Below are 14679 nucleotides of genomic sequence, written 5' to 3' on the forward strand. Positions count from 1 at the left end.
GTGTTTTGAGGAACTGTTTAATTATACTTTGAAGTTTTGTAATTGGGGACATTGATTGATTATATGCTGAAACTTTGAAATTGGGGATATGATTAGAATGTTTTTTTTGCTTTGGGAGGTATTTTTGGCATTTTTATGTGCGTGTGCACCTGGAAGTCTTGCTGACCTCTGGTGACTGACCCTACTGGGGGCATGGAGGATATTCAGAGAAGTGGCTGAGTAAAGCCTGCCCCACTTCCCACATAGGGTGCTGGTATTCTAAGAAGGTCTCCCATCCAAGTACTTGCTAGAGTCCAAGTACTTACTTAGCTTCCAAGATCTGAAAAGATTAAGGTGAAGGCCAGTTTGGTGTAATGGTTAAATGTATGGACTCTAATCTGGGAGAACCAGGTTTGATTCCCCACTCCCCCATTTCAAGCCAGCTGGGTCAACCACACTTCTTGCAGGACTGTTATCTCAAGAGCAGTTATTTGAGGGATCTTTGATCCCTACTGGCTTCACAGAGTGTCTGTTGTGCGGAGAGGAAGGGAAAGGAGACTATAAGCTGCTCTGAGACTTGGAGTGAAGGGTGGGATATACAGTATGTCACAGAAGTGAGTACATGATCCCCTCCCTTCGGAGACTGGGCCGCAGGGCAGTATTCCAACATGATAATGACCCCAAACACACCTCCAAAACAACCACTGCCTTGCTAAAGAAGCTGAGGGTAAAGGTGATGGACTGGCTAAGCATGTCTCCAGACCTAAACCCTATTGAGCATCTGTGGGGCATCCTGAAATGGAAGGTGGAGGTGTGCAAGGTCTCTAACATCCACCAGCTACGTGATGCCGTTACGGAGGAGTGGAAGAGGACTCCAGTGGCAACCTGTGAACTCTATGCCCAAGAGGGTTAAGGCAGTGCTGGAAAATAATGGTGGCCACAAAATATTGACACTTTGGGCCCCATTGGGACATTATCACGTAAGGGTGTACTCACTTTTGTTGCCAGCAGTTTAGACATTAATGACTGTGTGTTGCATAATTTTGAGGGGACAGCACATTTACACTGTTATACAAGCTGTAGACTCACTACTTTACATTGTAGCCAAGTGTCATTTCTTCAGTGTTGTCACATGAAAAGATATACTTAAATATTTACAAAATGTGAGGGGGTGTACTCACTTCTGTGACATACTGTAAATCCAATCTCTCCTCCTTCTTCAAATACTTGAATGGCTGTCATATAGAGGATGGTGCAGAATTGTTTTCTGTGGCCCAAGAAGGTAGGACCAGAACCAATGGGTTGAAATTACATCAAGAGTTTTCGGCTCAACATTAGGAAGAACTTCCTGACAGAGCAGTTCCTCAGTGGAATAGGTTTCCTCAGGAGGTGGTGGGCTCTCCTTCCATGGAGGTTTTTAAACAGAGGCTAGATGGCCATCTGACAGCAATGAAGATCTTGTGAATTTAGGGGGAGGTACTTGTGAATGTCTTGCTTTGTGCAGCGGGTTGGACTAGATGGCCCTGGAGGTCCCTTTGAACTCTGATTCTTGCCTGGGCAATCCAGGTCAGGGCATATTAGAATTTCTTCTTAATCACTTTGAGCTTATGAACTGATGAAATTTATATATAAGAAATACATACAGAACAAAATAGAGAGTAAAAAAGACCTTTTAAAACTTCATAATAAATATAATATATTAAAAGGAACACAGAGCTGGAGTGTTTGCCCTGCCCAGCAATCACCATGTCAGTAGTGGGTGGGCCCAGGGAGCCATCTAGGTAAGGCAGGAAGGTTGTCCCTGCCCAATAATCACTTTGACAAACCATAAAGAGAAGGAAGGGAGACTAAGTAGAAGCAGGCACCCACAAGCATGCAGATGGCTCCTGGGTAGGTGAGTTGGACAGAGGGTGGTCTGGTCTATGCACTCCTGAACTCATCTCCTCAAAAAGCACTTTCCTGGGGGTACCTTGTTGGGGGGCGGGGGTCTGTAACTCAGCCCCTCCACCAAGTCCAACCCGCACATAACTTGTGAGGCATGTGGAGTGGCATCCTAGGGAGTTATGTTGTGAGTTGTGGGTGCATCTAGCTCATCCAAAGTTCATTCTATACCCTCGAAACCCACGCCTCCCCAGAAAGCAGTTTCCTGGGGCACCTTGTTTGATGTTCTGTAACTCGGACCCCCAAAGTCTAATCGTGAGCGTGGTGTAATGGTAAAGAGCAACAGACTCTAATCTGGAGAACCAGATTTGATTCCCCACTCTTCCACATGAAGCCAGCTAGGTGACCTTGGGTCAGTCACAGTTCTCTCAGAGTTCTCTCAGCCCCACCTTCCTCACAGGGTGTCTGTTGTGGTAAGAGGAAGGGAAGGTGATTGTTAGCTGATCTGAGACTCCTTTGGGTAGTGAAGAGTGGGGTATAAAAACCAACTCTTCTTCACCAAACCTGGTGAGCAGATAGAGGGGGAGTCAGTTGGAGATGCCCTGTGATTTTGGAGCCTCTAGGACTCAGGAGGCACCTCCTACACAAACCAGTTCACAAACCAGTTTGCAAACCAGTTCACAAACCGGTTCAGGCTTGCAAACCAGTTCAAGACACGCCCCATCCTGATTTGGGAACTGAACCACAGTTTCCCAGTTTGTACCCATGCCTAGCAACTATATTCTGAGTGGAAAGATGCAGGAAGGAGGAAAACCACTTCCTTCTGAACTGTCATGTGAGTCTTCAGGTATTGCAGAGGAATTCTAGATAGGAAGGGGAGACTGAGAATGGTGTGGTATTGAAGTAGCCTTACCCCTCAATAGTCAGTTTTATTTTTATTTTTATTCATTTTCCACTCCTGACAAATTCAGAGTGGCTTGTAACTAACTGTAGATATCATATATAATTGTTCCTTAACTAATAAATATAAAATAGCAACCAATGATCACTTAGTGCCACACAGAACTGTCCAGATGCCCCCTTATCCATAGGTAAAAGCCCTCCAAAGAAGTTCAGCCATTCCCAGTTATTTAAATCAATAAACAGTACATCATACAAACTTCACGATGCATAGGGTTCCAGAGATATGGAGTCACTGGAGAGAAAGCTCTGGACCCGGCCACTATTTGTTAAGCCTCAGGTGATGGAGATACCCTCAAAAGGGACTCCTCTAAATGTCTAAGAGTACAGAGCAGGAACTGAGAGAGAAGCTGTTGTTTAAGCTTCAGATTTTATTTTAATTTTTTAAAGGACCACTCACATTTCATATAGAGGCATGTTGTTCTTAGTATATTAGTATATTTTTCTAGATATGTTTTCATACAGTTTAATCTTTCTTAAAATATGTCAAAACAACAGCCAACTATAATTAAAGCTTCCATTTGAACCTTCTCTAAATAAAAATATTTTCTTTCCTTTAAAGATATCACTTTTTTCAAATTTAGAAATGTCAAAAGTGAGCAAAATGATTTTATCCAGCTATCCTCCCAATAAATAGAAATTGCTTCAGATTCAGCAGTACCATAAGAAATGTTAGTCTATAGTTATTTTTCTTTTAAATATAAAATCGTGAGCATATCAAAACAGACTCCTAAAAGGAAAGTGCTGCCTCAATTATTATCATAGGCATTTTTAAACCTGCCTCTAGAGTCATCATTCTTGAAGAGGAAGTGTTTTCCAGGCCATGTGTGTTTACTGGAATAATTCAAAAGCAGCAATTTGTCATTAAAACATTCATGAAAGTACAAGGTTTTTTATTTCATCCAGATCTGTGTGGTATATTATCTGGAAAGCTTCTGTCATACCAGTAGAATGCAATATGAAAAATAATATTTTAGGCTGTATCCTTTATTCATGTTGGTATTCCTTTTCAGAACTACAAACGTCATATGGATGGCATGTATGGGCCTCCTGCAAAACGCCATGAAGGAGATATGTTTAACATGCATTATAGCAATCAACAGCAAGATATGTTTAACCAGTATAGTAGTGCTTACTCTGGACCAGACAGGCGGCCCATACAAGGACAATATCCATATCCTTATAACAGAGAGAGGATGCAGGGTCCAGGGCAAATGCAACAACATGGAATACCTCCTCAAATGATTGGTGGCCCTATGCAGTCATCAGCCTCCACTGAAGGACCTCAGCAGAACATGTGGCCTGCAAGAAATGATATGCCTTACCCGTATCAGAATAGGCAAGGCCCTGGCGGCCCTGCACAGGCCCCACCTTATCCAGGGATGAACCGCACTGAAGACATGATGGTACCTGACCAGAGAATAAACCACGAAAGCCAGTGGCCTTCTCACGTCAACCAGCGCCAGCCTTCTTACATGTCATCCTCCGCTTCCATGCAGCCAATCACTAGACCTCAGTCATCCTACCAGACACCATCATCAATGTCAAACCACATATCTCGAGCTCCAAGTCCTGCATCTTTCCCCCGCTCTTTGGAAAATCGTATGTCTCCAAGTAAATCCCCTTTTCTACCCTCCATGAAGATGCCGAAAGTTATACCCACTGTTCCAGTTTCACAGGTCACAGGTCCTCCAACTCAGCCACCACCAGTCAGACGAGAAATAACTTTCCCTCCAGGCTCAGTAGAAGCATCCCAACCAGTCTTGAAACCAAGACGAAAGATTACCTCAAAAGACATTGGTAAGAATATCATCGACCATTTATGGAAGGTTATTTCCTTTTAACTATAATTTCACAGTAAGGTTATATAAATGCAGCTGTTAGCTCTGCTAAAGGGCAATAGTTCTTAAAATTTTCAGGGAGTGTCCATTTCATGGGACCAGGGCTTTCTTTGTAGAAAAAGCCCAGCATGAACTCATTTGCATATTAGACCACACCCCCTGACATCACAGTTGTTTCACGTAGGGCTTTTTTGTAGGAAAAACCCACCAGGCATAATTTACATATTAGGCCACACCCCCTAACACCAAGCCAACCGGAACTACGTTCCTGCTCAAAAAAAAAGCCCTGCATGGGACAACAATTCATCTTTCTACACAAAAAAGAGCACTGTGTGCTCAGATGAGCAGTTTCGATAACTGTAACTTTGATAATATCAAGTCAGAGTTTGATTCTGCTTGAGACTTATAAGACTTCATTATAGGAATCACACCAGAATTTATAGTAACTGGCATTGTTCAATGCAGATGGATGCCCCTGTGTTAGCAATGGAACTGGGATGAAAGCACTCTATAGAAGCTGCTTCCTAGGCACAGTGACACATAGGAACAGGCTGTTGTATGCAGCAAAAATCTTGTTATACTTTGATAACTCTCTACAATAGAAGGGGTATGGGTTTTGTTGTTACTTTTTTAGTTGGGTTGCTAGCTGAGAGGAAGGATCAGCAAGTATAGGAAAAACAATGTTATGTGCAATGTCAGAGAACAGTCATATGGGAAATTTATTTTGCAAAAGGGCAATAATGTAAAACATTAATTTGGACATTACTGAAAATATATTAATGAGAAATCATACTGGTAAACACTGCAAGGGCTGCCTAATCAACTTTCCTATTTGTGAGGAAGCAGGAATTGTGCCCTTTTTGTCCTTAATGAGCACTTACTTGCTCGTTTCAATACCATCTGGTTCCATCTTATAAAAGGATATAAATATTTCCAAACATTTCTCAGGCTGCAAGAAGCATTCTTCCTTTTGTGAGCGTTCCACTGTTGGCACTCTGGTTTTCATTCCCTAGTCTTTATGACCATTTTTCACTTTTCCTCTTATGGGAAGTTCAAGGTTGAATCTGAATCCAGGTAAGACAGAGGTTCTGTGGCTGGGTGGGGGGAAGCCATAGTTGGGTTGCCAACTCCTGGCTCTTGACAGTGTGCCATTATCACGGCAATGACCGTCAAGAGTCTGAGCATTTTTTCAACTGTGCCAGATGAGGCAACTGGCTCACCACCTGTCTCACCCCGACATAACCATGGCAATCCATGCAACGGTCACCTCCAGGATAGATTACTGTAATAAGGTGTATGTGGGCCTACCCTTGCCCTTGTCATGCAGGTCCTTACAGGGACCCTTTGAATGGCACATATCCAATAGCACTGGCTCCCAGTGAAGCACCAGATCAGGTTCAAGGTCCTGGTTTTGACTTTTAAGGCCCTTAGCAGTCAGAGACCCACATACCTTCAGGACCACCTCTCCCAATATGCCCCCAGAAGAGCTTTACACTTTGGAAATAAGAACCTCCTGGTGGTCCCTGGCCTGAGAGAGATCTGGCTGTCCTCAATCAGGGCCAGGGCTTTTTCGACCTTGGCCCCAGCTTGGTGGAACTCTCTGCCAGAGAACATCCATGCCCTGCAGGAGCTACTACATTTCTGCAGGGCATGTAAGACAAAGATGTTCTGTCAGACATTTGATTAAGTGCAGTGATGTAAGAGTGTAAACATCTGACACTCTCATACCCTCTCATCTCTTGCAACCCCTCCCCACAAGTAGCCTCAGGATATTGGAATTTTCTTTGCCATCTTGAAATGCATATTTTTTTTACTGTGGATATATATTAGTATTTTAAACTGGTTTTAATTTAATTGTCTTTGTTTGTTGTAGGCCACTCTAAGCCCTGCTTCCAGGAAAGGGAGGACAAAAAAAATCAATAATCATAATCATAATAATACAGACTTCGCTGTCTTTGGTAGAAAGAGCAAAGGGTGTTTATAGTGCCTTTATATTAGCCAAATGGGCAGACCAGGCCATATGAGAGTGCACAAAAGAGCACTGCAAAATTAAAAATTTTGTTCCTAGCTCCTGAACAGTTCTTTGACTGTATAAAAATTATTTCAATCTTCACCGTTTGGAGATAGGTGTGACATACACACAGAGAGAGAGAGACTAGCACACTGATGAGTTAGCTTGAAAGAAAGGGCAACCAATAACCTTATTAACCAAATATCAATTGTCCACATCAGCTTTTCATGTCTAGAGAAAGAATTGTCTCTTTAGTTGCAGATATTCTGTGCTGTATGGCCATGGTCGTGACATAGTAATATGTGACATTTTGCCAGCAGATGTGACCGGCATCCTCAGAGGTGTAACACAGAAAGATAAGAGTTCTCTCTATGTCAGAGTGAGAGGAAAGAAAGAAATGGTAGGAATTTGTATCTATTCATGAAGGTGAGGTAGGGCTGAGTCATTATTTTGTTGGAATTTCCCAGGCTGTGACATGTTAATGGAGAAGCTTCCCAGAGGAGGTTATTTTGTAAATCGAGCTTTCCTGAGGAGGTTCTTTGCCTATGGAAGGACTGCTGGAATTATCTGTAGTGTTGTAAGCTGTAGAGCATTTTGTGTTTTTCAGGACTGGAAACTATGCCATAAGAACATAAGAGAAGCCATGTTGGATCAGGACAATGGCCCATCCAGTTCAACACTCTGTGTCACTCAGTGGCCAAAAAAACCAGATGCCATCAGGAGGTCCATCAGTGGGGCCAGGACACTAGAATCCCTCCCACTGTTGCCTCTCCCAAGCACTGATAATACAGAGAGTTCCAACAATACACTGTGGCTAATAGCCACTGATGGACCTCTGCTCCATATGTTTATCCAATCCCCTATGCTTGTAGCTGCCACCACCTCCTGTGGCAGTGACTTCCATGTGTTAATCACTCTTTGGGTGAAGAAGTACTTCCTTTTATCCATTCTAACCTGACTGCTCATCAATTTCATTGAGCACCCACAAGTACTTGTATTGTGAGAAAGGGAGAAAAGTACTTCTTTCTCTACCTTCTCTATCCCATGCATAATTTTGTAAATCTCAATCATGTCACCCCTTTGTTGATGTTTCTTCAAGCTAAAAAGCCCCCAGTGTTTTAACCTTTCTTTATAGGGAAAGTGTTCCAACCCTTTAATCATTCTAGTTGCCCTTTTTCCAATGCTATAATATCTTTTTTGAGGTGTGGTGACCAGAATTGTACACAGCCCTATTCATTTTTAAACTCTCTTCCTTCCTGTTGAAATTGTGTTTATGTTTGTGGATTTCAATGGCTTCCCTGTGTAATATGACATGGTAAGTGGATGTGTTGTCCAGCATTACAGTGTCTTGGAATAAGATACTGTGTCCTGTTTGAGTTAGTTTGTATCCAGCCACTGCTGATTTTTCAGGTTGGCCTAGTCTTTCACGTTCTTTTATTCTTGTCTGGATGCTACATTGTGTGATCCCAACGTGAACCTGTCCATAACTGCAGGGTATGCAGTATACTCCTGCAGAAGTGAGGGGGTCTCTTCTGTCTTTTGCTTATCACAGCATCTGTTGTATTTTTCTGGTGGGTCTGAATATTGTTTTAGGTTGTGTTTTTTCATAAGTTTTCCCATCTGCTTAGTGATTCCTTTGATATATGGCAAAAACAGTTTTCCTTTGGAAGATGGTTTTCCTCAAATGTTTGTTTTACCTTTGTTTTAATCACTCTTCTGATTTCATTCTTGGAGAAGCCATTTGCTTGCATGGTTCAGATGACTTAGTTCCTTGTTGAGAAAGTGCAGTTCACATATCCATTTTGCATGTTCTACTAATGTTTCGATTATGCCTCTTTTTTGCTGAGGGTGATGACTGGAGTTTTTGTGCAAATAATTATCTATGTGAGTTGATTTTCTGTAGACCTTGTGACCTAATTGAAGGTTAGCTTTGCGGATGACCACGATATCTAGAAATGGGAGTTTACCCTCAATTTCTTTTTCCATGATGAATTGTATGTTCAAATGGATGTTGTTGAGATGGTCTAAAAACTCCATCAATTCTACCTCACCATGGAAAGCTCGTCCATTAACATGTCACAGCCTGCAAAATTCCTACATGACTCAGCCCTACCCCACCTTCCTGAGTAGATATAAATTTCTACTATTTCTTTCTTTCCTCTCACTTTGACACAGCGAGAACTCTATCTTTCTGTGTTATACCTCTGAGGATGCCGGTCACAGCTGCTGGTGAAACGTCAGGTACTACTATGCCAAGACCACAGCCATACAGCCTGGAAAATCTACAACTCATGAACTCCAGCTGTGAAAGCCTTTGACAATGTATCAAATTGTCTCTTTAGTGGGCATCACAACATGATTCTTGCCCTCTAGTGTAATGCTTGCTTCAGTCAATTTTAAAAGTGGCAGGATGACTTTTTTCATTTAAAGACTTATGTTACACACTGTAATACACTTAGTACTTAGGTAGAATTGTTGAGTATAGTGATGAAGTAATGATAATTCATACCATTAACTAGAATACAGCATTCTGTTCTTAACTCTGATGGGTGCTGTTTGAAACCTGCCTTGCAAATATTTGGAAAGCATTCCTATTAAATTATTCTTCTCTTTTTCCAGTAACTCCTGAGGCTTGGAGAGTGATGATGTCTCTTAAATCAGGCCTTCTTGCTGAAAGTACTTGGGCTTTAGACACTATTAATATCCTTCTATATGATGACAGTACTGTGGCTACTTTCAACCTTTCTCAGGTAGGAAGAATTGTTAAAATATGAAACATGCTAATGCCAAATGGCCAGTCAAAACAGACCAAAGATACTAAATCTTAGAAATTAAATGTACAATTGTTTTTAAAATTCCAGGGTTTTTACCTGTTTCTGCAAGTATGACATATATCACTTTCATTAACAACAGGAGCAACAGAAGAATGCCTAGGATGCTGTAAATTTCAGCATGAAATAGCATTCAGAGAGTAAAAAAAGCCGTTGAGAACTTACTATAGATCTGAGAGCAGTTTTGGTCATTGCTTTTGTCTTTTAAGTTCTTCCTTAGCTTGAAAATAAAAATAGCATAAATAATTGATTGCATACATTCTGAAAGATATATTTGTGTGTGGTCATTGCATCAAAGCTGAGTTCTTTTAATTGTATTGTGTGGAGGGAAGTAAATGAGTTTTACATTCTCAATGAAAATGAATTTCCTCTGCACAAAAATTGTTAAAGTGTCATTACTGAAGACTGACATATTTTATCAACAGGACAGAAAATAAGAATCAGTATGAACTCTGCCTCATTCTTTGCCAGCATTGCTAACGGTGAATGCTGAATTTTTTTCTGTGGCCCATTATCCTCTTGGCTTGTTTCTTTACTTATATACAGTGCTGTACATTGCTCCATGTGTAACACACAGCATTGGATATGGAGCAGAGAATACAAATGTTGAGGTTGAATGTGGAAAAACTAGCTCACAAATCAGCACTTGCCTGGTCCAGATTAGAGGTGTGCAAAAAAAATTAGTATTTTTCGGGTTAGGGTATATTGAACCCCAAAAAATCAGTATTTCCAGATCCCTGTTCTGGTATGGGATTCAGGATTTTTTGGAAATCTTGAATTTTTTTCAGCTCCGTTATACTCTATGGCAGGGGTGTCAAACATGCAGCCAGGGGTCCTCATCATACCCCCGGAAGGCTCCTATCAGGACCCAAGCAACTGGCTGTCATCTGCTTCCCTCTCCCTCTTTCTTGCTTCCTTCTGCATCACAGCTTGCTTTGCAAGGCTTGCTCAATCGCACAGCAGAGCTACTGAGCCAAGTCTGTCTTCCTTCCATTGGCTGAAGTTCCTCCCCTTCCTGGTCCCTTGAGGGAGGGAGGAAAGGGCCAGAGCGTCCTTTGCCCAGTTCCCTGGATCCCAGTTCCATGGGAGAAATAAAAAGAAAGCATCTTTAAGACCAAGTGCTAATGTTTTAAGCATGTTTTAAGTGTTTTTAATCTTTGTGTTTGTCTGTGTTCTTTATAAAGTTTATATCTCTGCTACCTAATCTTAAATAGGTACACGAATGGCCCAGCCTGACAGGGCCTGGCCCTACAAAGTCTCATTTATGTCAGATCCGGCCCTCATGAGTTCAGCACCCCTGCTCTATGGGGACCATTATAGTTAGAGGTGTATGTATGTCCAGGGGTGTTTTTTTAATTTGGGTCTGTTGGACCTGAAAAATATCAGTATTTCCTGATATTCCCAAATCCTAATATTGGTGTGGTGTTGAGATTCACGTAAATATTTTGGAAACCTGAATTTATTCAGTTCCATTATACTGTCCCCATAGAGCATAATGGAGAACTGATCTGGGGGTATTCAGGGCTCTGGGGAGGCTGTTTTATTTAGGTAGAGGCATCAAATTTGCAGCATAGCTGCTGGTGCCTCTCCTTTAAAAAACCCAAGCTTTAAAAAGATTGGATCATGGGGTCCAATTCTGTGGACACCCAAAGAAGATTCCCCCATTCTCCATTGCTTTCAATGGAGGGCGGAAAGGTATTTAAAGCGGTCTCTTTTTTCTTTAAATGCTTTCTCCAAGCTGAACTGCGCTGCTGCAGTGGCAGTGCAACTCAGTGAGTGAACTCAGGCATCTAAGGAAAGGAAAGGTCCCCTGTGCAAGCACCAGTCATTTCCGACTCTGGGGTGACGTTGCTTTCACAATGTTTTCACAGCAGACTTTTTATGGGGTGGTTTTGCCATTGCCTTCCCCAGTCTTTTACACTTTCCCCCCAGCAAGCTGTGTTCTCATTTTACCGACCTTGGAAGGATGGAAGGCTGAGTCAACCTTGGGCCGGCTACCTGAATCCAGACCCTTTAAAGAGACATGGCGAGACTGTTGAATTCAGTTATCTATTAATATAAGAAATAATTATTCAGATTTATTAATTAGAAGTGGTGTTAGCTAATTCATCCTCAGCTATTTATTTTTTATTCAACCTTGTTCGATGGATCTCTTTGTATTGCATCTACTATATAGTTAGCCAAATCCGATTGGAGAATCTGTATTCAGCTGAATAAATACCAGAAAAATACCAATAAGAATGCACGCTCCTTATTATAGTCAGTGGTCTCCATAGGGTAAAATGTAGAATCAATCAGGGGTATCTGGGGTTCGGGGGGGCATTTTTTTGAGGTAGAGGCACCAAATTTGAAGCATTGCTGCTGGTGCCTCTCCTCAAAAAAACCTAAAATTTCCAAAAGACTGGACCAGGGGAACCAATTCTGTGGGCTCCCAAAGAAAGTGCCCCCCCAACATCCATTGCTTTCAATGGATTGGAGAAAGGTGTTTAAACAGATTGTGGTCTCTAAGTTGCATATGAACTCCAAAGGCATTTAAAGGGCTTGTTGTCCCTTTAAACACCTTCTCCAAGCAGTAAGTTCTCCCAGAAAGCATTTAAAGCAGGGGTGTCAAACATACAGGCCCACGAGCTGAGGGGGGAGCAGGTGTGGAGCCACGTGGCTCTTTCCAGCGTGCCTGTTTATGTAGCAGCAAGAAAGAGGGAGAGCAGTCTCTTTCCTGTTCAGCCACGTGTGTGTCTTTTAATCTCAGTACTGCCCCCTGCGCTTTATTGTGTTTTTTTTTCCGCTTTATTGTTAACAAGCTTCTCCCCAGCATTTTTGGAGGGAGACTCAGGCACACGCCCTTCCTCCCCCTCTTTTCAGCATCAGGCATAGGCTGACTGACTGCCTTACTGCCCCTCTTCCGTGTGCTCTCGGAAGTTCCTCTTTTTGCCCCTTACTGCTGGCTGGAGATGCTGAGCACACTGCTGCCTGTGTTTTCCCGGCTGGAACGGAAGGCAGGTATTTGTTTCACAGAGATCGTTTGCATTTGCAAAACTGTTTGTTGGGATTGTTTTATCCTGCCTGCAGTGTATGTGTGTCTGTCCTGTAAAGCCATGCTTTCAAGTGCTACCAAGCCTGAAAGATCAACCCCAATATGTTAGAAAAATAGTATTTATTCTCTGTAGCATGTTAGTCTCTTGACTTTAAAATATGTGTGCCTCCATTGCTTGTTCTTGTAGCCAGTGTTTGTAGTGTACTGAGGCTACAATCCTAAAGACGCTTCCCTGGGAGTAATCCCCATTGAATAACATGGTATTCATTTATGAATAGAGTTAAGATTGCTCTCTCAATCTCCTATTGAAGTGTTGATGCAAGTGATACAAAGGAAACACTTTGCTTTAAAATAGTTTTCTTCTTTTATTTCATCTGTTGCTTAGCTTAAAACGGCTCATGCAGTAACTTAAAATTTAACTCAGTAAACAAAATTAAAACCCAAACGCAGCCTCCTTGTTTAGAACAAGCAGGCAAAATAAAAATTAGCTACTGCAGTGCAGGGGCATGGGGGGATGGGGAAGCAGTGGCTCTTCCTGGTGGGTGGGTGAAGCTGTGAGTGAGAGGGAGAGAAGTCTCTCTCCTGCCCAGCCAAGTGTGTGCCTTTTAATCTCAGTGCTGCCACCTCCAGTCCTGTATTTACTGTTCGGCAGCTTCTAGGGAGCATTTTTTGGAGAGAATCTCAGGTGCACGCCCCCCACTTTCTTTTAGTATCAGCCACAGGCTGCCTGCCCACCTAGCTGCCCCTCTTCTGTGTGATCTCTTTTTTCCCCCTTGCTGCTGGCTATGTGTGGCTGGAGGCACTGAGCATGCTGGTACCTGTGCTTTCCAGCCAAATCCAAACACCCCCCACCTCTTTGGATCTTCATTAAGTTTTTGCACTTTTGTATTTTTGCACATTTGTTGCCTGAAGTTTGTGTCTTAGGGGGGCTGCCAGCTACAAGGGAAGGCAGGTATTTGTTTCAGAGAGGTTGGTTGGACTTGCACATTGTATTTGGGATTGTTTTGTTTTGGCTGCATTGTGTGTTTGTGCGTCTGTCTGTCCCATAAAACCATGCTCTGTGCTCTGGGACTGGAATGACAGGTTGCAGAGTGGAATGACAGCTCTTGGAGATAGGCTTAGTGCTCTAGGACTAGGATGACAGGTCACAGAATGGTATGACAGCTTCTTAGAGTAGCAGAAGCATTCTGGAACTGGAATGACAGTCCCTAATAATACAATCTGTGCTCTGGGACTGGAATGACAGGGAACGAAGTGGAATGACAGCCCCTGGGAAAAGGCTCAGTGCTCTGGGACTGGAATGACAGGGTGCAGAGTAGAATGACAGCCCCTGAGAGTAGCAGAAGCATTCTGGGACTGGAATGACAGAGTGGGATGACAGCTTCTGGGAACAGAATCTGTGCTGTGACTGGAATCGTGCCTGTGCTTTACAGCTAATTCCATTCACCCCACCTCTTGTCAGTGCACTGGTCAGTTCACTTCTTGTCAGTGCACAGTGCCCCAGCTGGAAGGGAAGGCAGGTATTTGCTTCAGAGAGGTTGTGCAGGCTTGCAATGCTCAGCCATTTTATGTTTTTCCCTGGTGGCCTGGCCCAACAAAGTCCTATTTATATAGGATTCGGCCCTCATAACAAATGAGTTTGACACCCCTGATTTAAAGGGACTGCGGTCTCTTTAAACACACTAACTTTGACTATCCAACAGTCTCGAAAAATCCTGAATATGTTTGGCATTTTGAGGGCTTGGTCAAAAAATATCCAAGACATATTTTTCTTGCTTGGATATAGCCAAATACTCAGCCCTAGTACAGATGACCAAGAAGAAATTTTTGTAAAGGAAAAGAGGTGTGTGTTTTTTACTGTCATGTCACTGAAGTACCAAGAATAAAAATGTAGCTATGTGTATTTAGGAGGACTGCTACCAGTATTCATGGGCTAGATACTTCTGTGGATTTAATGGCAATGCTGGTACAAGATACATGGTCAGATCCATACCCCACAACTGTCTTACATATCATATAGGTTCACTATGTGGATAAATTGTGTTGAAGAGAAATACATTGCCTATACATTGGAAAGGTTTCTTTTATGTGTAGAATTAAGAACAGGTGGAAGAAGAGTGTAAATGAACATTTGAAACCTAG

The 14679-nt window shown here is 42.4% G+C and overlaps 1 protein-coding gene across 10 annotated transcripts in view; it reads left to right on the top strand.

Moving 5' to 3' along the window:
• Window positions 1–14679, top strand: part of ARID1B (AT-rich interaction domain 1B) — a 670312-nt gene that overhangs the window by 652452 nt on the left and 3181 nt on the right. For 9 of the 10 annotated variants that reach the window (XM_060241209.1, XM_060241263.1, XM_060241229.1 and 6 more), the window contains 2 exons: window positions 3834–4620; window positions 9292–9422. In XM_060241209.1, the coding sequence (XP_060097192.1) occupies window positions 3834–4620; window positions 9292–9422 (918 nt within the window). Of the gene's footprint in view, window positions 1–3830; window positions 4621–9291; window positions 9423–14679 lie in introns of all 10 variants that reach the window. The other variant, XM_060241219.1, reaches the window with a different exon arrangement.

Source organism: Heteronotia binoei, chromosome 1 (assembly GCF_032191835.1).
Source record: "Heteronotia binoei isolate CCM8104 ecotype False Entrance Well chromosome 1, APGP_CSIRO_Hbin_v1, whole genome shotgun sequence".
Lineage (NCBI taxonomy): Eukaryota > Metazoa > Chordata > Lepidosauria > Squamata > Gekkonidae > Heteronotia > Heteronotia binoei.